General features: G+C 36.8%; 1 protein-coding gene across 4 annotated transcripts in view; it reads right to left on the reverse strand.

Annotated features, from left to right (window-relative positions):
* Positions 1-549: 549 nt before the first annotated feature.
* SERPINI1 (serpin family I member 1) overlaps positions 550-27,138 on the reverse strand; it is a 126,953-nt gene continuing 100,364 nt past the window's right edge. Inside the window, exons 8-10 of one of the 4 annotated variants that reach the window (XM_066241286.1) lie at positions 6,558-6,644; positions 5,155-5,244; positions 550-4,909 (exon numbers count right to left, since the gene is read on the reverse strand). In XM_066241286.1, the coding sequence (XP_066097383.1) occupies positions 4,833-4,909; positions 5,155-5,244; positions 6,558-6,644 (254 nt within the window). In that variant the 3' untranslated portion in view covers positions 550-4,832. The remainder of the gene's footprint in view (positions 4,910-5,154; positions 5,245-6,557; positions 6,645-27,138) is intronic. The other 3 variants (XM_066241287.1, XM_066241284.1, XM_066241288.1) reach the window with 3 other exon arrangements.

Here is a 27,138-nt window from a genome sequence, read left to right on the forward strand (position 1 = left end):
GAGTGCAACTCAGAGGCATGTTCTGACGCCTGGTCGCCCAAACCTCTGGGTGCACCACTGGTCTCAGTGCCGAGAGCCCCTGGGGTCAGCCACGCCCGGGTGCGACTTTTGCCTCGGGGCTTTCTTCTAAGCTACTGACACCACTTCTACAACTTTTGAAACTGGCATTTTTATCTTACAAAAAAAAAATCAATGCAAGTTTCTCAGACAATACTCAGGATTTACAATGCTTCCTAACATAATTATCATGATTCTTTTTCAAATGATTTGTAGATTAAGAAGCCAAGGGATTAGTTAAACAAGATCACTGCATGCACAGGCAGTGTCAGCTAACGTCATGACTTCTAGCTTTAGCAGCAATTGTAAAAAAACCACTGTTCATTTTTATAAATGTTAAAAGTGATACACTATAGTAGAGCTACAATATGGTAGTGTTAATGCTAATAAGTTGCTTTTCATAAATGACTGTTATGTGTCAAATACTAATATTCTTTATATATTGTACATTACAATAAATATATAGTTAAAAATTAAACAATCTGTTCCAAGGCAGACATTAGTAAGTGGTAGATCTAGTTTTTAAAATTGGTTCTCTGTCGTTCCACGCCCATATGTTCTTTCATTGATATCTAGTTATAAATAAACAGAAAATACCAAAAGAGGGGAGCCACTCAATCATATGGCGTAAGATAATCTCTCCATCAACAATTTCCCTTGAATAATTGACATAGCGAGGGGCAATTGTGTGAACAAATGTCAGGTTTATATATTTGTAAATTATCACAGAACTTTCAGAAAAGGAGATAAAATATTGTGTGTTTGAGGAAGAGAGATAACTGCTATATCAGCTAGAAGCTACAATGACAGCAGAGGAAAGATTTTCAGGAACATGCCATATGTCACAAATAACCACTTAATTTTTTCCCAAATAAATAAAACCTCTGCAATTTTCAAAGAGAAGAAAAATTTATCTATACTTAATGTATAAAAAAGTGAATTTGGACAAAGGAAGGTGCATGTTTTACTTGCATTGGTTTTATTTTGATTTTTTCATTAATTAAACATTCTTTTCACAAATCCATGGATCTATCTCAGCAAAATCAAACCAATATGAACATAATGGGTCTTTAGCTGAAGCTTATTTATACTTATTTAAACTGTCTTCTATACTTTGAACCAAAGTAGTTAATAAAAACATTAAATGATTCTTCTGTGCAAACGTCTCTGCGTCCTCAGCAGACACAGATTCTCCCAGAGCTGTCCGTGTGCTTGGAGAGCAGTCAGCACTCCAAACCGCACTGCAGACATTAAACAAAGCAACGGGCTAAGTACCATCATCTCTGCATTTGCATTCTTAGAACAAAATACAGAAAAAAAGCTTCTTGATGTTGTCTGTGGCAATAATTTTTTTGAATGACATCAAAAGCACAGGTGACAACAACAACAAAAATAAAAAGTGGGATGTCATCAAACTAAAAAGCTTCTGTACAGCAAAGGAAACCATCAACAAAATGAAAAGGTAAAAGAGGAAATAATATTTGCACACCACGTATATGATAGGGATTAATATCTAAAATATATAGGATGTAAAATCAGTATCTTAAAGAGTTATATGCACTCCCATGTTTATTGTAAGATTATTCATAACAGTCCAGATATGAAAACAACCTAAGTGTTCATCAATGTATGAATGGATAAAGAAAATGTAATATATATAATCCTTATGTAATATATGTGTGTGTGTGTATGTGTGTGTGTATATATCTGTATATGTATACATATATAAATACAAACACAAACAGATATTATTCAGCCATGAAAAAGAGGGAAATCCTGCCATTCTGAGACATTGTGCTGAAGTGAAATAAGCTAGACAGAGAACAGCAAATACTGAATGGTCTCACTTAGAATGTGGAACCTAAGAAATGAGCAGAACTCATGGAAACAGTAAAATGGTGGTTGCCAGGAGCTGCTGTTTTGGGAAAAATGAGTGATATTGGTTAATGGGTACATACTTTCAGTTATAATATTAATAAGTTCTGAGGATATAATTTATTGCATGGTGAGTATATTTATGAATATTATATTGCATATTTAAATTTGCTAAGAGAGTAAATTTCACCACACAGCACAAAACAGTAACTATGTGTTAATTTGACTGTGGTAATCATTTACAATGGGTATACATATTAAGTCATCACATTGTACATTTTAAATAAATATACTTTTATTTGTCAGCTATATCTCAATAAAGCTGGATAAAAGATTTAATTTAAAAGCAAACAAATAATTGTTATTGCTTTCTTCCTAAAAAAATATGCATTTAAAAAGAAAATGAAACTGAACCATAAAATGTTACTTTTTCAATAGAAAAGTATTGCAGAAACTATAAACAAAGTTGAACAATAGGAAAAACTTTGTATTCTATTTTAAGCACTCTATTAACATATTAATAACAAGATTTTATTTAAGGGACATCTAAATTGTATTGAAATATTTTAAGGTAAACATTCTGAATGGTAGAATCAAATCTTTTATTAGCAAAAAAAAATAGTATTTTAGGCTTTATTTGTGTATAATGATGTTGACTTTTTTTTATAGGGTGACTAGTAGAAATGCAAACCTAGCAAATATATAATACTTAACAAGTAGCAATCAGTAATGAAGAATATCACAAACTCAGAGTAACATTCTGACTCAGCATCAGTTAGCCTAAACTGTATATAAATTATATGAACATAGTTCAAATGAAAACAGCACTATTCTATAATAACCTCAGCATTATGAATAAACTTTAAGTTGTCTGAGAATATAAGTTGTAAAAGATTCATTGTTAAGTATTGTGTCCTTGGGTATTTATAAATTCTTTTATGGGCTTTGCATATTATAAATGTCTCTATATTTTTTAAAGAATATATTTCAAGTATTCTCATATACAGAGGAAGTTTGCATTTTTCCACATTATGTAACAGGGAAGATGCATTCACATAAAACCATTTTTTCCTCATTTTGTATAAGTGCATTGCATTAATATAGACTACGTTCCATCCCCTAAATCTCTCCAAGCTGTATGAATACTCACTTTCCTGTTTCACGTCTTCATGTTGTCAAACATGTACATCTTATGTGAAATGTAGTTTTGCTACCAATCCGAGTCCATGGCCCAACAGCAATGGCATCTCCTGAAGCTCGTCAGAAATGCAGGTTCTCGGGTCCCACCCCACACCTACTAGATGAGAACCTGCTTTACGATCCCCACGTAATACTAATGCACAGAAATTTTGAGAAGCACTGATTTAGGATATCACTGATTGACCTAATTTTCTATAAATGAACTCTATCTAAACAGCTAGTATATAAGTGTTGCACATGCATTCTTTATTTAGCAATATTCAGGATTTAGTGTATAACAAAATTACCAAGGAAATTTGTGGAAAAAAGCAGATTTTCAAGTTTTTCTTCAGAGTTCAAAATTCAATAGGTCAAGGGTCAGACCTGGTTTTCCCAAACCACAACTCTCTTGAATCAACTTGAAGTTTACAATAATATCAATTCTTGTTAACAGCTCGAAATCATAGCAAAATTCCTAACACAAGAATGTGACATCCAAATTGTTTGTTAGGTTTTAAAATGTTTTGAACTTTCTCTGAAACTGTTAACCACAAAATCAAAATTTTAGTATTATGTGCCTAGTTCCATTCATAGATATGATGAAATCATTCTTTCTTTTTTCTCACCAGCCCCAAATAGTACCACTATTTCAGCCAATGAATAACAATTTACTAGAGACCTGCCATGATTGGAATTACTTATTTCTTGTTCTAGAAAACAAGACAAATATGATTTGCAAAGTACTTATAACTCTCCAGATGCCTCAAACAAATGCACCTGGGACCATCAGGTTACCAGTGAGAGGAACAAAAATGGGGTACCCTAATTATAGAACGTAAACACCTTCTACACAGAACAAACAAGAACACCTCTATGGTAGAATTCAGCCCACGCCTTGCCACATTCTGGAGCTAGTATCTGTATTAGCACGTTTTGTTCTAGTTAGTTATCTGGTTCCATACACACTTTTTATCTTTATTATTATTTTTATTATTCATTTGCTTGCATGGTTTACTCTGGGACTTTTAAGACTTGGTTGTACTTCAGATTTTACTTGCAGCAGCAAAACATGCTGATATACCAGGCTTGTCTACATCAGGCTTCTGAAGCCAAGTGGGATTTTAAAGGCATGGTCAATAAACCATAGCTATAAGCTACAGGTTTGCATAGCCTATTCTTTTCTGAACTAGTTTTGTTATGGAGCCATACAGAAGATGTTCGGTTTGCATTCTTTTATATTACACTATACACCGTCTTCAGAGAAAAAAAAAAACAACAGAATTTTTGTGGCATACTGTCTCCATCTCACTTGTCACTGCTTGGCATGTATAAGTGTCCAGTGCTAATTTACTTGGATGCCTTGAGTCTACATGATTGCAAAAGATTTGAGACATACACAAACCTCTTTGTGTCCAAATTTCACCTAGAGGTATCTTTGTATAACAACTTCTAAAATAAAAACCAGCTGTTCACACAGTCACTATGTCCTTTTATTTTAAATACTAGCACAACACATACAATGGCATGCCAAGACTATTACCTCAATAATACTGATAATGTTCCTTGACAAGCTGGCTTATAATTTACATACATTGTTTTTATCTAGAGTTATTTTAAATATTATCTTAAAATATGTTGTAAAACATAAATCTTAACTATATACCAGTCACAGATACAATGTGCTTAAGTTACTATTTTTCTTATTATTCAAGTGAAATGATTTAAAGCTCCTCAAAATCATGTCCATTTGAGTTCATTGTTTCAGGATGCATGACTCGTCCCATGAATAGGATTGTACCTGCATTAGGTTGGAAGTGAACAAAACGGGATACACAAAAAAATATTTGTATTTAATAAAGATAATTATTATCTTCTTGCTTATGACCTAGCTAACAATAAAATATAAATATATTATTTTCATTTTTAAAATATCAAACACTAGAAATTATCTGATAAAAAATGTGGAAAAAATGTTCTAAATTAAAAAAAACCTTTTTCTTTTTAACCTATTAAAAACAAGCTCTGTCCTCATAACAGACTTACCTGTCCTCCTATTCCTGATAAGAAAGAAAAATGGATGGTCGACAATAACTTGAGGATACAGCACAGCCATCCTACTAATTGCAATCATTCCTACAGTGCAGAGAGAGAGAGAGAGTAATTACATGTCTGTGGATGTGCGGGATTAATGAGCAAGTTCTCCAAACCATCTATATTTAATGCAAAGGCAATGGTTTACAGAAAACATGATTTTTAAAGACTTAAAGAGAGAAAAATTATAAAGGTGCTAACATTTCGACTTGATTTTAAAGACACACACACACACACACACAACCATACACAATTTCCTATCTCTAAACTCACCAAAATAATAGGACAATTTATTCTGTCTCTTACAAAATATTTGGCCTCAATCTCAGATAAATACTTATGTCTACTAAAATGATTTTTCAGTTAAAGGAAGAGAGAAGAAAAAAGCCTTTAAAATACTAACACAGGTTTTCTTTCTTTTTTTTATGCTTTCGAATCATTATTTCTTTTGTCTGAAATGGGTATTTTTACATAGCAAGTCCCCAGTTTTCTAGAAGTAGCCAGAATAACAGTGTCTGAAGGGAAAATATAGCATGGAGAGACTCAATGTGTCTCCTACAGCTGGGAAACTGAATTCCTGTGAGAACCTTATTAGAAATGATCGATTTATACTTGCTGCAGGGTGATTCAATTGTCAGAAAAAGGTCACTATTAAATTATGTAAGTTTTAAGCTTTCTTGATGCGTGAGACTATTGTACTTCTGTTTCTTTCCGAAAATACTGTTTTAACTGGTGCTATCCTTTTAATAGACAAATTTATGCAAAGGTAGAAATAATGTATGCAAATGTGATGTGTTACATTTTATGAGAGGTGATGGTAGAATTGTGACTTAAATTTGATGATAAAATTGAAACAAATCCACTCAAATAAAAGGAGGAAAATGAAGAATAGAAAACGCATTCTCACTTAAGTAGGGAAGTCAGAATGATGAAAATGATCATGGACATTTGCCATTTTGCTGTGGACAGTTTATGTCAAATTTTTAAAATTGAAAGATTTCACTGACAAGCTTATAAAGTAACTTCCATGAGTAATTAAGTAGGAAGAAAAATGTTTACATGGGCAGCAGGGAAATATTTATCTACTCTCTGGAGCTGATGGTGTCCTCCTGCCTCTCACTGGAGAGGGCACAGGAGATGGGAGCTGCCCCACAGGGGCCCTGGGCTGAGTGCACGCTTCACAGCCTATTTAGGAAGTCCCAGCTGCTTCAGCGTTACCTAGACTTCTACTTTAGAGCAGAGCCAGAAGTTAATTTTTTGCCTTGGTTCCAAAAATGCCCCACCCCCCTACCCAAGATTGTTTCAAAAACACAAATCTAGAAATGGTGAGAAGATTTTAGAAAACAATTTGGCACCTGAGGTGGCCGCAGCCTCGGAGCCTTCTTCATTAACCTCGATGAGGGACTTGTGAATTGCTTTAGAAAGGAAAATATCTTTGTTATCTGCAAAAACAAGACAACAGAAGCATTTCTTCAGTATTAGATATAGAGCATTTTACCCTTTTGTTGAAAGGAATTAAAAACTCTAAGAGGCATAATATACTGATATATGATATAAACATACGTAATGATATAAAAACATAAGACATAATGTTGTAAGACTACATTTATGATTTGAGAGAGCCATCAAAGATATGTATTCTGATTAGTTCTCATTTTTAGTCTCTTGTTATTTTTCCCTTTATTTTTATTAGACATTTTCCCATTGTTTCTTTTTTATGTTGCCAGAAAAAAAAGTGGGTACTGGTTCTGTTTAAATAGCAACTTCAAATTAGTTTGTAACTTAATATAAAAACATCTTACACATTGCATTCTAATTTGAAATTTAAAACCACAAAATTAAAACAGGTAGAAATCCAGATATATCCTGAATAAGAAGTTTTTAAAAAATCTAATCTCTAATTACCAAGGTAATATAAATATTGTTGGCAAAGAAAAATAAAGATTTCTAAGTTGTAGACATGTGAATATGTAAAAAAGTTATTTTCCACTTCAGTTCATTGGTTTATCTGAGGATTACCTTAAAGTCAGAGGAAATAACACATTTTCAGCATCAAAAGGACTGTTTTTTCCTTTAAATTGTCTATTTATGCTTATTTTTTTCTTTTTTTTATTCACAAATCTTTTTTTTTTTTTTTTATTCATTTTAGAAAGGAGAGAGGGAGAGAGAGGAGAGAGACAGAGAGAGAAGGGGGGAGGAGCAGGAAGCATCAACTCCCATATGTGCCTTGACCAGGCAAGCCCAGGGTTTTGAACCGGCAACCTCAGCATTTCCAGGTGGATGCTTTATCCACTGTGCCACCACAGGTCAGGCTATTTATGCTTATTTTTAAAGTTATGGCTGTTATCTGCTAAATTGTGTTTTCTCAGAATTCATATGTTGAACCTCCAAAACTCTAGAATGTGACTATATTTAGAAATAGACTCTTAAGTTAAAATGAGATCAGTAGAGTAGACCTTAACCCAATATGACTGGTGTTCTTATAAGAAAAAAATTGGACACAGATAGGTACAGAGGAAAGATCGTGTGTTATAGTTAATTTTATGTATCAATTTGGTTGCAGATATTTGTCCAAATATATTTTGGATAATTCTGTAAAGATGTTTTCTAGATCAGATTAACATAAAATGGGTGGACTTTGAATAAAGCAAACTACCCTCACAATATGGGTGGACCTCATCTAATCCACGAAAGGCCTTAATAGAACAAAGACTATCCTCCTCTGAGCAAGAAAGAATTCTGCCAGCTTATTGCCTTTGGACTTGAATTAAAATCTTTCTCTGGGTCTCCAGTCTTCTTGCCTACCCTCTAGACCAGTGGTAGTCAACCTGGTCCCAACCGCCCACTAGTGGGCATTCTAGCTTTCATGGTGGGCGGTAGTGGAGCAACCAAAGTATAAGTAAAAAGATAGATTTAACTAGAGTAAGTTGTTTTATAAGGATTTATTCTGCCAAACTTAGCGAAAATCTGACATAAAGTACTTGGTAAGTAATTATTATTATATGCTTTAACTTGCTGTCACTCTGCTTTATAAATTTTATAAAGTAAAGTTACTTCCCTACTTTATAAATCACCATTACTATGGAACCGGTGGGTGGTTAGAAAATTTTACTACTAACAGAGATACAAAAGTGGGAGGTAGGTATAAAAAGGTTGACTACCCTTGCTCTAGACTTTGGATTTCCAAAGTCTCCACACTGTGTGAGCCAATTCCTTAACCCCTCCCATGCTCTCTCTGCCATGTTTTCTTTCTCCCTCCCTTTTTTTCTCTTGCTCTCTCTCTCTCACTCTCTCTCTCTCTCTCTTTTGTGACAGAGACAGAGAGATACATACATAGATACTTTATAGAAAAAGACAAAGATAGAAATTTTTCCTCTTGGTTCTGTTTCTCTGAAAAATTGTGGCAATGTGTGAAGCCATAGGGAGACAGCAGCCATCTTCGAGTCAAGGAAAGAGGACTCAGAAGAGAACAACCCTGAAGACACCTTGATCTCCTACTTCAGTCTCCAAAACTATGACACAACAGATGTCCATTGCTCAAGCCACTCAGTCTATGGTATTTTATTCTGCAGTCCTAGCAAATTATATAAGACAATAGCATTCAATCTTGGGTTTCCAATTTTCTCTCAAGATCAAACAAAACAAACAAATGATGTCTCAAATACAAAAATAAAAACAAAACACTAGGATGCAAGATAAAGAATTACTCAAGTTTGTAGTCTATTTCCTTTTTTCTATTCCAGGAGGTCTAATTCAAATTCAAGATAAATAATTTTGTTGGTGATGTCCAGCACCATTCAGTAAAAGCACAACTGAATTCTCATTAGACTATTTAGTAAGACTTTGTAAGCAACCAAGTCCTACCCTCAATGTACATTTATTTCCCTTTCAAGTTTTCAAAAACACATCATTACCTTCCATAGATAGGGAATGATGTCCAAAAATATTTTTGGTACATCTGTCATGCAGCACCTGCTTATTTTGAATAAGTCCCAAGACAGCTGAGTGACATTTCTGAATATACTTTTATAAGGGATACTATTTCCTTAGCTAATATTTAGTATTCAGATATAAGCACTGAATTATGAATTAGACCATCTCAAATATTATATTTTCTCCCAGGATGCATTTGATGACTAGAAGAAAAATAAAAAGCAATGAAATTTTTACAGTAAACAAATAATATTAGCTCCCTCAAATCTAGAAGACTGTTTCTAATAAATAAGGAGAAAAATGTAGTTTATATTTATAACTAACTAGTCAAATTTATTTAGTTGGCAAATAAACACATAAATTTCAAGACAGTAAAGTCTACCAGTAGTTAACTGATACTATATTATTTACAGACTGCCACCCACTTTCATCAGCCTGACAGTTAAGGGCAGGTCATCAACCAATATTATATTATGGCCCTTGATGAAAAAGTGACAGAACCCAGTTCCTAAATGGTAATGTGTGTGCATATTTCCAGCTAAGCCATCTTCAAATATTCTGAAGGGAATTCTCAAAGACATCATATATTTTAGTGACATCAATTTGCATCAAGGAAACTGGCTATAATAGCTCCTGAGCCTGACTAGCTGGTTCTATGTGGTACCTTGAAAGAAAGAATCTCATCCTTTCAAGTCTGATGTCGGTCCCAAGTGTACCCTTCTCTCCTCTAGTTATCTGTCCTTTCATATGTTCTTATTGACCCAAAGTGGCGGAGGTGGGTGGGACAGTGCAAGGTAGTGTGACAGAAGATCAAGAATGCAAAGATGCTGAGAGTTCTTGCAAGGGACCTACTTATTTAAAATACAGGGAAATCTAAAATCAATAAATAGAGATTCCAATATGGTAATGGAGTAGGCAGATGTTTCAACTGGCACCTCCCAGTACTAAATTGGATTACAACTTAACTTAAGAATAATCATCTTGAAAAACCAACTTTGGACTAAGGGAAGAGGAGTCACAGAAGAAGCTACACCGAGACTGGTAGGAAGGGTCGAAATGTGGAAAAGGCTGCCCTGCTCAAAGGAGCAAGTGGCGGCTGAGGGTCCAGAGGGACTCTCACTGCAGGGAGGGTCACCCTGAGAGGTGTGGGTACTCAGCTCCAGGCCAGGAGTCCAGCCTAGATCCCAAGAGCCTAGAAGAGGTGCCCAGACAGCATTAGAAGGTGAAAAAAGCTGGGTTTCAGTCTGTGAGAAAGAGATAGAGCTCTTTGAGAAGCAGGCTCCGTCTTTAAGAACCAGCACAGAAAATCTTGTTCACAGCCATTTACCTGGGGCTCCCATGGAGGCAGAGCTGAGAGGACTAGAGTTTCATGAGGAGAGTGTCAACTTGGAGGCCCAGGGTGAGATACTGTGGGGGATGGCCACCAGAACCCCTGTGCTGAATCATTCTCCAATACGGTAGTCACTATCTCTCTTGGGCAGAGCAGTCCCTTCTGAGTGCCATCAGCCTGGGAAGAAGCAACTAACTGCTTCACCCTTGGGGTCTTTCCTTCCCCAGTAGAGGACAGGGGGTTGTTCTGAGAAGCCAGGAAGCAGGGGGCACATCAGTGACTCAGTTTTCTAGTGTTGAGGCCAGAGTTTTCTCCCACACATTTCTGAGTCTAAGACTGGCAATTCCACCTCACGGGAGACTCAGTAGAAACTGTCCAGAGTGCAGGCAGACCAAACATCTGTGTCTCAGAGGCCACAACCACCAGATTCCCGGGGCCACACCCTACTGAGGTCTGTGAAAACAGCCTAGACAGACTGACATCTGGGGCCTAGGGGCAGAGCCACCCCCACCACCCTTCCTATCCCTGAATTGCAGCAGGTTCTAGACTCTCCCAGAGGTTTTTTTCAGAGGCTGAGCCCTACAAGAAGCCAGAAGACAGAGGCTGCAGGAGGCGGGACTCAGGGAACCTTGGCCTTTTACATTGGCATTCCACCAGGACAAATGTGGGTAAAAGCCAGCCTAGGTATGCAGTTTGCTATTTCCATGAGCAACTGGGCCCAGCAGAGGTGGCTCCAAGAAGGTTGCTGAGGGCCAGTCACGGGCAGTGTCTCTCACAGGTCTGCACTGGATTCCTGCCAGGGAGGCCCAGGGCTAGCACATCCAGTGGCCAGCTGTGGAGAACATCAGATCAGGACCTACCAACTCTTGCTAGAGTGGTATCCTAAGGAAGAGATCCTCACACCTGGCCCAGCTGAGGTGAGTCCCACTCTCTGTGATCAGTGCTGGCACAGTGGCTCATGTGCACTGGATAGGGTGGAGCTTCACAGTCAGCTGGTCTGGGTGCTGGATATCCTGCCCTGCTGGGCTAGATTCCACAGGGGGAAGGGAGAGAGACTTATAGCATGGACATTAAAAGTGTGGGTCCCTGTGAGTTTATTGTTGGATCTGGTCAAGAGGCTTAGCCACTTTCTCGGGGGAGGGGGGGGCACAGTCAAGTCCAGGAGAGGACTCTCTCAGTCTTCCTCCCTGAGACCAGTCCAGGGTCTCACCGTCTGTAAGAACTTCTGCAGAGGGGACTGTCAGCCCCACTCAATCTGAACCTGCTGCTCACCTTGTTGGGGACAAATCAAATATGAGTATCAGTGGCTGAGGGATTGGGCTCTGGAGTAGGGGCCACATTTCCTGAACTGAGCTCCTGACCAAGAGACCCCTGAAGTAGGGGTCCCCACTAACATTGTATTCCCAACCACAGCTGCCCTAACACAACAAGCTTGCAACCTGTAATGGGGTTGGTTGGATGAGGCCAGCCTGAGCCCACACTACAATCTTTCTACAGAAGACTCTGTGGGAAAACCAGGCAGCTGCAAGAGGTTGTGGAGCAGCTGAAAAGTGGAGGCAAATAATACAAAGCTTGGGACCTTTATGGAGCTGCTGTCATCTCTAAGCAGGAGGAAGCTGATCCTTATACATAGGTTGGCCCCTCCCACACTAGCCAGGCACAGAAAATGCAGACACAAATAGCAAAAAGAGCAGTAGCTGTAGACAGGTAACCCAAGTGGGTTTCAAAAAACAGCTTATGCCAACCCAAGAAGATCGAGAACCAACACAATTGGCTGTGGATGGCAGACAGCACCAACCCTAGACTCAGCTAGCTACACAAGCAGCATGCTCAAAGGAGTCTAGCAGTCATCAGACAGTGTGGAGAATATGCCCAGCAGGACAGACATTGCACAGTGCGTAACACACACATGACCAAGGTTGACCCTTAGAGCCAGCCAGCCTGAAGGAATAACCATACCCACAAAAGAATCAACTACATTCAACACTCACATACAACAGGAGTGAAAATAGTACCCTCAAGAACTGTTCTTAGAACAAGGAAAACAGGTGGCCTGGAGGTCAGTACTACAGAGTCCAACTTCTTCAGAAAGACTCACAAAAATTGCAAAGTCAGACAGTGCTACCTAATACACAGACAAAATGGGTAGACAAAGAAATGTGACCCAAATTAATCAACAAAAGAAATCCCCAGAAAAAGAACTAAATGAAATGGAAGTAACCAAACTGTCAGATGCAGAGTTTAAAATAACGATTTTTAGGATGCTCAAGGATCTTAAGAGCAACAATGGACAGATATAATGAACACTTAAATAGAGATAGCAAGCATCAAAAAAGACATTGAAATCATAAAAAAGAGTAATGACAAATACAATATCAGAAATGAAGACTGCACTAGAAGTAATCAACAGCAGGGTGAATAAAGCAGAGGATTGAATCAGTGATTTTAAAGTAAGATAAACATAAGCACAGAAGCAGAGCAGCAAAATGAAAAGAGGCACAAAAAAACTGAGTAAACCCTAAGAGAGCTCTGTGACAACATGAAGAGAAACAGCATATGCATCATAGGGGTTCCTGTAGGAGAAGAGAATGAATGAGGAATAGAGATCCTGTTTGAATAAATCATAGCTGAAAATTTCCATAAATTGATAAAGGAAAAATTCACACAAGTTCAAGAAGCACAGAGTGTCCCATTAAAGAGGAACCCAAGGAAACCTATACCATGACAAATCATAATTAAAATGCCAAAGTTAAGAGACAAAGAAAGAATCCTAAAAGCTGCAAGAGAAAAGCAGCTAATTACCTACGGAGGAGCCCCCATAAGGTCATCTGACTTCTCAATAGAAACACTTGAAGCTGGATGAGATTGGCAAGAAATATTCAAAGTGATGCAAAACAAGAACCTGCAAACAAGACTACATTATTCAGCAAGGCTATCATATAAAATTGAAATAGAAACAAAGTTTCCTAGAAAAAAAAAAAAACAACTCAAGGAATTCATTACTGCAAGAAATGTTAAGGTGCCTGCTATAAAAAGAGAAGAAAGAAGAAAAGAAATAAAAAAAATAATAGAAAAAAAGAAGATTGTAAATTTAAAGAATAAAATGGCAATAAGTATATATCAATAATAACCTTAAATGTAAATGAATTAAATGCTCTAATCAAAGACACAGGGTAGCTGCATGGATAAGAAAAAAGGACCCACATATAGACTATCCACAAGAGACTCACCTTAGAACAAAAAATTCACATAGACTGAAAGTGAAGGGATGAAAAAATGTATTTCATGCAAATGGAAAAAAAAGGTTGGGGTAGCAGTACTTATATCTGACAAAATAGCCCTTAAAAGAAAGGCTATGGTAAGGGATAAAGAAGGTTACTACATAATGATAAAGAGAGCAATCCAACAGGAGGATAAAAACATTGTAAATATTTATGTGCCATAAATAGGAGCACCTAAATATATAAAGCAGAGTTTTGTGGACATAAAGGGTGAAATAGAAATACTATAATAGTAGGGGATTTTCATTCCCCCCTAATATCAATGGATACATCCTCCAGAAAGAAAATTAACATAAAAACCACAGTCTTAAATGACACACTAGATCAACTAGATTTAATTGCTATCTTCAGAATGTATCACCCCAAAGAAGCAGAATATACATTTTATTCAAGTACTCATGGTACATTCTCTAGGATAGACCACATAGGACATAAAACAAGTCTCAATAAATTTAAGAAGACTGAAATCGAGTGATGTCACAGAAATGGCGGCGTGAGCAGCATGGCCAACAGATCTCCCCAAAATTTCAACAAATTCATCAACCAGAGACAGAAAAATCTATCCTTGGAGCTTCCGGGAGTTCCACACACTGAAGACGAAGGGCTGCTTTCACTTGGAACTGAGAGTCAAGAGGGAGCTGAGGGTGCGGAGGAAACTAACTGCAGTGAGGACGTTCGTTCAAGCCGAGGAGAGAGTGTACCTGTCGTGAGTCAGCCCATGTGCAGTGAGCAACCACCCACGCGCGGTGAGCAACCACCCGTGCACAGGGAGAAACCCCCGTGTGCCGCGGGCATCCCAGCCGCCTGTGAGCGGCACGCTGCAGGCACCCCAGCAGCTGACACACCGCACCGCGGAAGTCCCAGCAGTCAGCACGCCACGTGCTGCGGGCATTCCAGCAGCCAGCACGTCGTGGGCGACCCAGCCTCCTGCCGCGAAGAGCACCCCAGTCGCCCACGTGCAGAGAGCTCCCCAACCACCAGCAGCACGGGGGGGGGGTGCACCAAAGCGAACTTCCCTACACCCGAGCTTCTCTGCATGGGCGGGGCACCTCATCCAGCCATTCAAGCTAACAATAAAGTGTCAGGGGAGGGGCAGGTGGGCAGCTTGCAGTCCCTCCTGGAGCACATCTGTGGATCCAATCACAGAAATTAGCTTAACCCACAGTCTGCTCACCTCCCAACCAACCTACGCGGCTCTAATGACAAGATCTTTCTCAGTTCAGGGATCCAAGACAAGAGGCATGATATTCTTTAGTACCTCTTGCTAAAGGGGTGGGGGCAACTTCTGATTGACAGAGCTTTCATACTCAGGGATATACGCTAAAAAGAGGGACTTGGCAGATGTTAAGACCTGTGCTGCAGGCAGAGACTAGGGCATCTTCTTCCCAGCCAAAACAGGTTACAAAGTGCGGAAAGCCTGGGGAGAGCGGTCCCACAACGTGCTAGGCTGCTGAACAGGCCTAAAGGCTCATAGAAAGTCAACTTGAGAGCAATTGGCTCCCAGCCCTGCCTGATTACGCTGGTAGCTCTGAATGCCAGAGCCTTACCCAGAGCCCTGCATTGAGTGGGGATAGAGTGGAGATTTGCCAGCTCTTTGAGCCTTTTACTCCCCAGGCAGAGGCAGCGGCAGCCTCATACCTGGTTCACCAGGCTGCTAATTCAGGAAGGGGAGACTAGGAGAGAGGCTCCAGAAAAACGGATTCTCTCATTGTCAGAGCCTGCAAATGCAAACAAGCCTTGACTACCAATGAAACTGAAGCCAAATATATGACATTGCCGTAGAGTCTCATCAACTGCAAATCCCTACCTAAGCATGTCACAGGGGCAGAGAATGGGGTACAGAGTCACCGACCAGGAAGAGGGAAGGAAAGAAAAAGGAAGAAATTAACCTCTAAAAATCAAGAAAAATCCAGACTTTATAACTTGTACCACTATTTTTTTCTTTTGTTTCTTTCATCTTCTTGCCTTTATTATTATTATTTCTATCTCCTCCACCTTGGTCCTTTTATTCTCTGCCCATCTTATTCTTTCCTTTTCTTGAACTACACTACCTATAAGTGTTACATTTTATTTCTTGTCTTCTTCCTTAGCCTCCGTGAGGGTTACACTCCAAAACCCTTAACTCTCTCTTTCTCTCTTTTTGCTTTTTTCTTTTCTTTTTATTTTTTTTCCTTTCCTTTTCTCCTTTTTCTTATTTCTCCCTTTCTATTAGTTTCTTCTTTTCTCCTTTTACCTTTCCTCTCACTCAATGCACAATCAGGAACAAATTATTTAATTTGGGACTCAAGTTTTTTTGTGTGTGTGGCAATTTGGGTGCTTTTTACTTCACTTCTTAACTCATTGGCATTCCTCCCAACCCAGGATCTCCATTATATTTAAGTCTTTGCTCCACTTAATACAATAGATATTTTTTTTCCTTTTTCCTATTTCCCTCTTATCCCTCTTATTATATCTCTTAGTCGACCATCACTTACAAGCAAATCATTTTATACTTGACCAAGATTTTTTCCTTTTTTGCATTTTGTGGGTCTCTACTTCCTTTCTTGCCCCTTGAACACTTCCCCTCAACTCAGCCTCTCCCTTATAGGCAGTTTTTGTTCCATTTAGCAGAATATAATTCACAGGTCATCATGATATTTTCCTAAGGAGGAAGGGAGAGGAGGGGAAGAGAAGAAAGAAAAGGGGGGAGAAATAATAAATTATTTTTGGTTGTTTTGTGGGGGTTTTTTCCAAAGTATTTTCCTTTTTTATTTTTTTTAACTTTTTATGCTTTATTAATTCTCATTAATACTATCAACAAAACCACCCTCAGATGCCATTAAGAAAAAAGAAATCAAATTCCATGGACACAAAAGATAGAGAAGTAACACAGATAGATGTGGAAAAATCTATGGAGAAAAAATTTAATATATTGGAAACCTTGGAGCTAAATGACAGAGAATTTAAAGTAGAAATCCTAAAAATACTCAGAGATATAAAAGAAAACACAGAAAGGCAATTTAGGAAGCTCAGAAAACAACTCAATGAACACAAAGAATATATTACCAAGGAAATTGATACTATAAAAACAAATCAAACAGAGATAAAAAAACTTAATTCACGAGCTGAAAAATGAGGTAACAAGCTTAGCTAATAGAACAGGCCAGATAGAAGGTAAGATTAGTGAAATAGAAACAAGCAACTTGAGGCACAGCAAAGAGAAGAAGAAAGAGACTCAAAAATTAAAAAAAAAAATAAGAAAACCCTACAGGAATTGTCTGACTCCATCAAAAAGAATAACATAAAAATAATAGGTATATCAGAGGGAGAAGAGAGAGAAAATGGAATGGAGAATATACTCAAACAAATAATACACGAGAACTTCCCGAGCCTGTGGAAAGAACTAAAGCATCAAATTCAAGAAGCAAACAGAACATCGAGCTTTCTTAAGCACAACAAACCTACCCCAAGACATATCATAATGAAGACAGCACAAACCAACGACAAAGAAAAAATTCTCAAGGCAGCCAGGGAAAAGAAGAATACAACATATAAAGAAAGGCCCATTAGATTATCATCAGATTTCTCAACAGAAACTCTACAAGCTAGAAGAGAGTGGACCCCAATATTTAAAGCCCTGAAAGAGAGGAACTTTCAGCCACGAATACTATACTCATCAAAGCTATCCTTTAAGTACGAAGGAGAAATAAAAACATTCACAAATACAGAAAAGATGAGGGAATTTATCAACAGAAAGCCCCCACTCCAGGAAATACTAAAAGGGGTTTTCAAACCAGATTCAAAGAGCAAAACAAAACCACAAGTAACAGCTCCACCAAGAACACAATAAAACCAAATTTAAACTGTGACAACAAAAACAAAAATAAAGGGGAGAGGACAAAGATTAATTGTAGCAAAGGACGATGAAGCGCAGAAACACTCATAAGATATGGTACTACAATGAATATGATAGGTACCCTTTTCATTATTTAATGGTAACCACACTTGAAAAAAACCACCACAGAAGCACATGACTTTAAAAAGGCAGCAACAGAAGAAAGAAGTATGGAACACAAACAAACAAAAACAAATGATAGAAAAACAGAAGAGAAGAATCAAGCAAGATACAAAACTAACAGAAAGCAATTTATAAAATGGCAATAGGGAACCCACAAGTGTCAATAATTATACTAAATATAAATGGATTAAACTTACCAATAAAAAGACACAGAGTAGCAGAATGGATTAAAAAAGAAAATCCAAATGTATGCTGCCTACAGGAAACTCATTTAAGTAACAAGGATAAAAACGAATTCAAAGTGAAAGGCTGGAAAACAATATTCCAAGCATATAACATCCCCCCCCCAAAAAAAAACAGGAGTAGCAATATTCATATCTAATAATGCTGACTACAAAACAGAAAAAGTACACAGAGACAAAAATGGTCATTTCATAATGATTAAGGGGACACTGAATCAAGAAGACATAACAATCCTTAATATTGACATATATGAACTAAACCAAGGAGCACCGAAATATATAAGACAGTGATTTATTGACCTAAAAACAAAACCTGACAAAAATATCATACTTGGAGACCTCAATACACTGCTGACAGGTCTAGATTGGTCATCCAAACAGAGAATCAATAAAGATATATTGGCCTTAAATGAAACACTGGGGCACCTGGATATGATAGACATCTACAGGACAATTCATCCCAAAGTGACAGAATATTTTTCTCTAGTGTACATGGAACATTTTCAAGAATTGACCATATGTTAGGCCACAAAGATAATATCAGAAAATGTAGAAAAACTGAAATTATACCAAGTATATATTCTGATCATAAAGCCTTGAAACTAGAAATCACGTGAAAAATAGAGGGAAAAAACCCCACCAAAATGTGAAAACTAAACAAAAGACTTTTAAAAAATGAATGGGTCAAAGAAGAAATAAGTGCAGAGATCAAAAGATATATACAGACAAATAAAAATGACAATACGACATATCAGAATCTCTGGGATGCAGCAAAGGCAGTAATAAGAGGGAAGTTCATATCACTTCAGGCCTATATGAACAAACAAGAGAGAGCCCAAGTGAACCACTTAACTTCACACCTTAAGCAACTGGAAAAAGAAGAACAAAGACAACCCAAAACCAGCTGAAGAAAGGAGATAATAAAAATCAGAGCAGAAATAAATGAAATAGAAAACAGAAAAACTATAGAAAAAATCAATAAAACAAGGAGCTGGTTCTTTGAAAAGATCAACAAAATTGACAAACCCTTGGCAAGAAAAAAAGAGAAAAAAGAGGAAAAAAGAGAAAGGGCTCATATAAACAAAATCCAAAATGAAAGAGGAGAAATCACCACAGACATCATAGATATACAAAAAATTATTGTAGAATACTATGAAAAACTATATGCTACCAAATTCAACAATCTAGAAGAAATGAATAAATTTCTAGAACAATACAACCTTCCTAGACTGAGTCATGAAAAAGCAGAAAGCCTAAACAGACCAATTAGCAGGGAGGAAATAGAAAAAACTATTAAAAACCTCCCCAAAAATAAAAGTCCAGGTCCAGACGGTTATACTAGTGAATTCTATCAAACATTCAAAGAAGACTTCGTTCCTATTCTACTCAAAGTCTTCCAAAAATTTGAAGAAGAAGCAATACTTCCAAACACATTTTAGGAGGCCAACATAACCCTCATACTGAAACCTGGCAAGGACGGCACAAAAAAAGAAAACTAGAGACCAATATCTCTAATGAATATAGATGCTAAAATACTAAACAAAATACTGGCAAATTGAATACAACAACATATAAAAAAAATAATACATCATGATCAAGTGGGATTCATCCCAGAATCTCAAGGATGGTTCAACATACGTAAATGGTTAACGTAATACACCATATCAACAAAACAAAGAACAAAAATCACATGATCTTATCAATAGATGTAGAAAAGGCATTCGATAAAATACAACACAACTTTATGTTTAAGACACTCAACAAAATAGGTATAGAAGGAAAATATCTCAACACGATAAAGGCCATATATGATAAACCATCAGCCAACATCATATTAAATGGCATAAAACTGAAGACTTTCCACCTTAAATCAGGAACAAGACAGGATTGTCCACTCTTTCCACTATTACTTAACATGGTGCTAGAAGTTCTGGCCAGAGCAATCAGATAAGAGTAAGAAATAAAAGGCATCCATATTGGAAAAGAAAAAGTAAAGGTATCACTTGTTGCAGATGATATGATCCTATACATCAAAAACCCCTAAGACTCCACAAAAAGATTACTAGAAACAATAAACCAATACAGTAAGATCGCAGGATACAAAATTAACATACAAAAGTCCATAGCCTTTATATATGCCAACAATGAAATATTAGAAAACGAACTCAAAAAAACAATCCCCTTCACGATTGCAACAAAAAAATAAAATACCTAGGAATAAACATAACAAAGAATGTGAAGGATCTATATAACAAAAACTACAAAGCACTGTCAAGAGAAATTGAAAAAGACACAATGAAATGGAAAAATATTCCTTGTTCTTGGATAGGAAGAATAAATATAATCAAAATGGCCATATTACCCAAAGCAATTTATAAATTTAATGCAATTCCCATCAAAATTCCAATGACATTTTTTAAAGAAATGGAACAAAAAATCATCAGATTTATATGGAAATATAAAAAACCCCAAATAGCCAAAGCAATCCTGAGGAAGAAGAATGAAGCTGGGGCATTATAATACCTTACTTCAAACTATATTATAGGGCCACGACAAAACAGCATGGTATTGGCAGAAAAATAGACACTCAGACCAATGGAACAGAATAGAAAGTACAGAAATGAAACCACATATATATGGTCAAATAATTTTTGATTAAGGGGCCAACAACACACAATGGAGAAAAGAAAGCCTCTTCAACAAATGGTGTTGGGAAAACTGGAAAGCCACATGCAAAAGAATGGAACTCGATTACAGTTTGTTCCCTTGTACGAAAATTAATTCAAAATGGATCAAAGACCTAAATATAAGACCTGAAACAATAAAGTACATAGAAGAAGACATAGGTTCTAAACTCATGAACCTTGGTTTCAAAGAGCATTTTATGAATTTGACTCCAAAGGCAAGAGAAGTGAAGGCAAAGATAAATGAATGGACTACCTCAGACTAAAAAGTTTTCGCTCAGCAAAAGAAACTGACAACAAAATAAACAGACAGCCAACTAAATGGGAAATGTTATTTTCAAACAACAGCTCAGATAAGGGCCTAACATCCAGAATTTACAAAGAACTCATAAAGCTCAACAACAAACAAACAAACAATCCAATAAAAAGATGGGAAGAGGACATGAACAGACACTTCTCCCAGGAAGAAATACAAATGGCCAACAGATATATGAAAAGATGCTCATATTCATTAGTTATTAGAGAAATGCAAATTAAAACTACAATGAGATACCACCTCACACCTGTTAGATTAGCTATTATCAACAAGACAGGTAATAGCAAATGTTGGAGAGGCTGTGGAGAAAAAGGAACCCTCATACACTGTTGGTGGGAATGTAAAGTAGTACAACCATTATGGAAGCAAGTATGAAGTTTCCTCAAAAAACTGAAAATAGAATTACCTTATGACCCAGCAATCCCTCTACTGGGTATATACCCCCCAAACTCAGAAACATTGATATGTAAAGACACATGTAGCCCCATGTTCATTGCAACATTGTTTACAGTGGCCAAGACATGGAAACAACCAAAAAGCCCTTCAACAGAAGACTGGATAAAAAAGATGTGGCACAGATACACTATGGAATACTACTCAGCCATAAGAAATGACGACATCGGACCATTTACAACAAAATGGTGGGATCTTGGTAACATTATACGGAGTGAAATAAGTAAATCAGATAAAAGCAAGAACTACATGATTCCATACATTGGTGGGACATAAAAACGAGACTAAGAGACATGGACAAGAGTGTGGTGGTTACCGGGGGCGGGGGGAGGGAGGGCGGAGGAGGAAAGGAGGGAGAGGGGAAGAGGGAAGGGGAGGGGGAGGGGCACAAAGAAAACTAGATAGAGGGTGACGGAGGACAATCTGACTCTGGGCGATGGGTTTGCAACATAATTGAATGACAAGATAACATGGACATGTTTTCTTTGAATATATGTACCCTGATTTATTGATGTTACCCCATTAACATTAATAAAAATTTATTTAAAAAGAGACTGAAATCATATCAAGCAGATGCTCTGATCACTGTGGCATGGAACTAAAAATCAACTACAATAAAAAAACCCTAAAAAACAATCAAATACTTGGAGGCTAAAGAAAATGTTATTAAATAACAAATGGGTTAACAACAAGATCAAAGAAGAAATAAATTCCTTGAAACAAATAAAAATGAACATATAACTCAAAATTTCCAGGACAGAGCAAAATTAGTCCTGAGAGAGAAGTTCATAGCATTACAGCCATACCTTAAGAAGCAAGAAAAAGCTCAAATAAACAACTTAACCCTGCATCTAAAAGAACTAGAAAAAGAACAACAAATAAAGCCCATGGAAGTAGAAGGAAGGAAATAATGAAGATCAAAGCAGAAATAAATGACATAGAGGCTAAGAAAAAATATACAAAAGATCAATGAAACCTAAAGCTGGTTCTTTGAAAAGGTAAACCAGATTGACAAACCTTTAACCAGACTCATAAAGAAAAAGAGAAAGAGGGCTCAAATAAATAAAATTAGAAATGAAACTGGAGAAGTAATAACTGACACTGTAGAAAAACAAAGAATTGTAAGAAAATACTACGAAGATCTACCTATATGCCAAAAAAAAATGGACAATTAGGTGAAATGGATAAATTCCTAGAAACATACAATCCTCCAAAACTCAATCTGGAAGAAGCAGAAAGCATAAACAGACTGATTACACCAAATGAAATTGAAACAGTTATCAAAAAACTCCCAGCAAACAAAAGTCCTGGACCGGATGGCTTTTCAGGCGAATTTTATCAAACATTCAAAGAACTACCACTAATCTTTCTCAAGCCATGTCAAAAAATTCAAGAGGAGTGAACACTTCTAAGCTCCTTTTATGAGGCAAGCATTAGCCTCATTTCAAAACCAGGTAAAGACAGTACAAAGAAAGAAAACTATAGGCTAAAATCCCTGATGAACATAGATGCTAAAATTCTCAACAAAATATTAGCAAACCAAATCCAGCAATACATTAAAATAATCATACATAATGATCAAGAGGGATTCATTCCGAGGAGGCAAGGCTGGTACAATATTTGCTAATCAATCAATGTGATTCATCACATAAACAAAAGGAAGAGTAAAAATTACATGATTATATCAGTAGATGCAGAAAAAGCATTTGATAAAATCCAGCACCCATTTATGATAAAAACTCTCAGCAAAGTGGGAATACAGGGAACATACCTCAACATGATAAAGGCCATCTATGATATACCCACAGACAACATCATACTCAATGGGAAAAAATTAAAAGCAATCCCCTTAAGATTAAGAACAAGACAGGGGTGACCTCTTTCACCATTCTATTCAACATAGTTCTGGAAGTTCTAGCCACAGTAATTAGACAAGAAAAAGAAATAAAAGGCATCCAAATCAGACAAGAAGTAAAACTATCATTATTTGCTGATGACATCATACTGTACATGGAAAATCCTAGTCTCAGTCAAAAAACTAATAGACCTGATATATGAATTCAGTGAAGTGGCAGGATATAAAATTAATACTCAGAAATCAGTGGCATTTTTATATACCAACAATAAACTATCTGAAAGAGAAATTAAAGAAACAATGTCCTTTACTATTGCAACAAAAAAAATAAGGGACCTAGGAATTTATTTAACTAAGGAGGTGGAAGATTTGTTTCGGAAAATTATAAAACATTGATAAAAGAAATCAAGGAAGCTATAAACAAGTGGAAGCATATACCATGTTCATGGATAGAAAGAATGAACATCATTAAAATGTCTACATTACACAAAGCAATCTATAAATTCAATGCCATTCCTATTAAAATACCAATGGCTTACTTCAGATATAGAACAAATATCCCCAAAATTTATATGGAACCAAAAAAGAACACGAATAGCCTGAGCAATGTTGAAAATGAAGAATAAAGTGGGAGATGTCACACTTCTTGAAATCAAGTTATATTACAAGGCCACTGTAATCAAAACAGCTTTGTACTGACATCAGAACAGGCATATAGATCAATGGAACAGAACAGAGAACCCAGAAATAATCCTATGCCTTTATGGTCAATTGATATTTGACAAAGGAGGTAAGAGCATAAATGGAGTAAAGATAGTCTCTTTAATAAATGGGGTTGGGAAAATTGGACAAGTGCATGCAAAAAAATGAAACTAGACCACCATTCACAAAAATAAATTCAAAATGGATAAAAGACTTAAATGTAAGCTGCAATATCATAAACATCTTGAAAGAAAACATAGGCAGTAAACTCTCCGATATCACTCGTAGCAATATTTTTGTTGATTTAGCTCCATAGGCAAATGAAATAAAGTACAAGATAAACAACTGGGACTATAGCAAACTAAAAAGCTTTTGCATAGCAAAACACACCATGAACAAAATAAAAAGACAACATACACAATGGGAGAACATATTTGCCAACATGTCTGATAAGGGGTTAATAACCAAAATTAATAAAGAACTTCTAAAACTCAACACCAGGGAGGTAAACAATCCAATTAAACAATGTGCAAAAGAACTGAATAGACACTTTTTGCAAAGAGGACATACAGATGGCCAACAGGTATTTTAAAAAATGTTCAATGTCACTAATCATCAGAGAAATGCAAATTAAAACCACAGTGAGATACTACCTCACACCTGTCAGAATGGTGCTTATTAACAAATCAACACACAATAAGTGCTGGTGATGCTGTAGAGAAAAGGGAACCTTCCTGCACTGCTGGTGGGAATGCAGACTTGTGCAGCCACTGTGGAGAATAGTATGGGTTTCCTCAAATTATTAAAAACAAAACTGCTTTTTGACCCAAGTATCCCACTTTTAGAAATATATCCTAAGAATATAAAATCACTGATTCAAAAGAAAATATACACCCCCATGTTTATTGCAGCATTGTTTACAATAGCCAAGATCTGGAAACAACCCAAGTGGAACAAGTGAATTAAAAAGCTGTGGTTTGTATACACAATGGAATACTACACAGCCATGAAAAAGAAAGGAAATTGTACCATTTGCGATGGCATGGATGGACTTGGAGATTATTATGCTGAGTGAAATAAGAAAGGCAGAAGAAAACAAATATCATTGTGATCTCACATATATGTGGAATCTAATGAACAAAGTGAACTGAGGAACAGAATAGAGGCAGAGGCAGGGTCACAGGGAGCAGAGGGACAGCTGTGAGAGGGAAAGGGGATGAGGGAATGGGATCAGAGAAGGTGAAGGAATTAGTGAAATTATATATACATAACACAGAGATACAGATAACAGGATAGCAAATACCAGAGGGACCTGGGCAGGAAGTTTGGTGGAGGGGGGATAAAGAGGGTATAATGAGGGACAGGAGATGGGGGTGAGGGTGTTACATTGAGTGGGACACTTGAATCCATGTTAACACAATAAATTAAAATTAATAAAAATAAAAAATATAAAATCAATAAATAAAAACTTTAAAAACATTAATAGATAAATGTTTAATAAGGTGTGTGAAGAAGAGACTGCCAAATAAACAGTATTGATACAAAGAAAAAAGAACATATATGAAGATACAGATGAGAATCTTTAAAAATCACTAAAGTAACAGGGATATTGGCCTATAGTTTTCTTTCTTTGTACTGTGTTTACCTGGTTTTGAAATGAGGATAATGCTTGTCTCATAAAGTAACTAAAGAATAATTTTCTGCAGATTCCTGTTAAATCAGTAGACAAGAACTTTCCCCATCCTCAAAATTAAAGACTCCAAGCCTAAATGGTTTTCTGGTGACTTTAACCAAAGCTTCAAGGAACTTACAGAAGTTTTTGTCAAACAAAAACCACTCTAGATGCTAGAAAAAGAATAAGAGAAATCTAAGTCATCTCTGGGTAGTCTTAACCTGCTACTAAAATTGAGGGAGAACAGTCTTAGGGAAAAAAAAAATCACCAAACTCACTCATTAACAGGTAGATAAATATTATTTTTTAATCTAAAAATAATTTTTGAAAATGAGTTTTAAGGGATGTCACCGCAGTTGAGAACTTCAACTGTGTCAAGTTCACATTAGAGCTCTCTCTGAGAAGACATTATCACATGCAAACCAGTTTATGCCATTACTCCACTAAGAAGCCTCCTCCCCTCTGCGGCTTGCTCTGCCTGCCACCTCACCTTCAGTATATCCACATCGCACACTCAGTCTGCAACAGGAGAGCCTCCATGAAGTTGCCTTGGCTACATTCATTTAGTGTTAGTCACTCCATACACTGTGCTCCACTTCATTTGAAGTGCCATAGTCTGATACACCACCTTTATCACTTCTGTATCTTTCCTTCCCCTTTAACCTTTGTTGTTCAGCAAGACACCTAATCTATTAGTAAAGTTCAGCTCTGAGCTCTACAGGGCCTTTTCTGCTCTCTGATTCCTACCTCCCACTAAAGTAGAACTGACCACTCTTTCCCACTCAACCCAGGATCTAATTCTATCGAAGCCCTTATAATAGATCATATTTGTATTGATCTGTCTCTCTTCCTGAACTGTCAGCTTCCTTCAAACAAGAATTGTCTCATTCCTCTTTGTATCCCTGGATTTTGGCATTTGGTGGACCTAATAAATGAACTATCTTAAGGAGAGGGAGTTTTCTGATAATGTGTAATTTTCCAGTATTTAACCCAATAAACAAATTTATTAATCATTGAATGAAGGGGGTCAGGTATTTCTGAATGTAAGACTTTGAGTGTTGTCACTCTGTGAGCACCACGACTGCAATTCTGTTCACAATTATAGCTATAAAGTTTATTCTTTATAGCTTATAAATAAAACATATGTCACTAAACAACGTAGTCTCTATGTAAACCAATGGAGAGCAGCAGCAGAGAGGGAAGGAATGCACACTACAAATCTTAAAAACCTACTGGAGTAGAGAGCAAAGGGAATGTCCTCCCACAGACCACTGTGACCAGCCAGATCTCAAAGACAGCAAGATAAAGATCCAAGCTAGAGTTCTGGCTCCCCACCATTGCTTATCTGCAGTCTGATGGACAGCAAAGGTCTGCAGCTGGAAAAGAGACCTCAGGACACTTAGCCTTCAGAAAAAACAGGACCCGTTTGGATATACAAGTAGGAGAAAATGTAACAAATAAGAAATCACAT

Source organism: Saccopteryx bilineata, chromosome 8, assembly GCF_036850765.1.
Source record: "Saccopteryx bilineata isolate mSacBil1 chromosome 8, mSacBil1_pri_phased_curated, whole genome shotgun sequence".
Taxonomy (NCBI): domain Eukaryota; kingdom Metazoa; phylum Chordata; class Mammalia; order Chiroptera; family Emballonuridae; genus Saccopteryx; species Saccopteryx bilineata.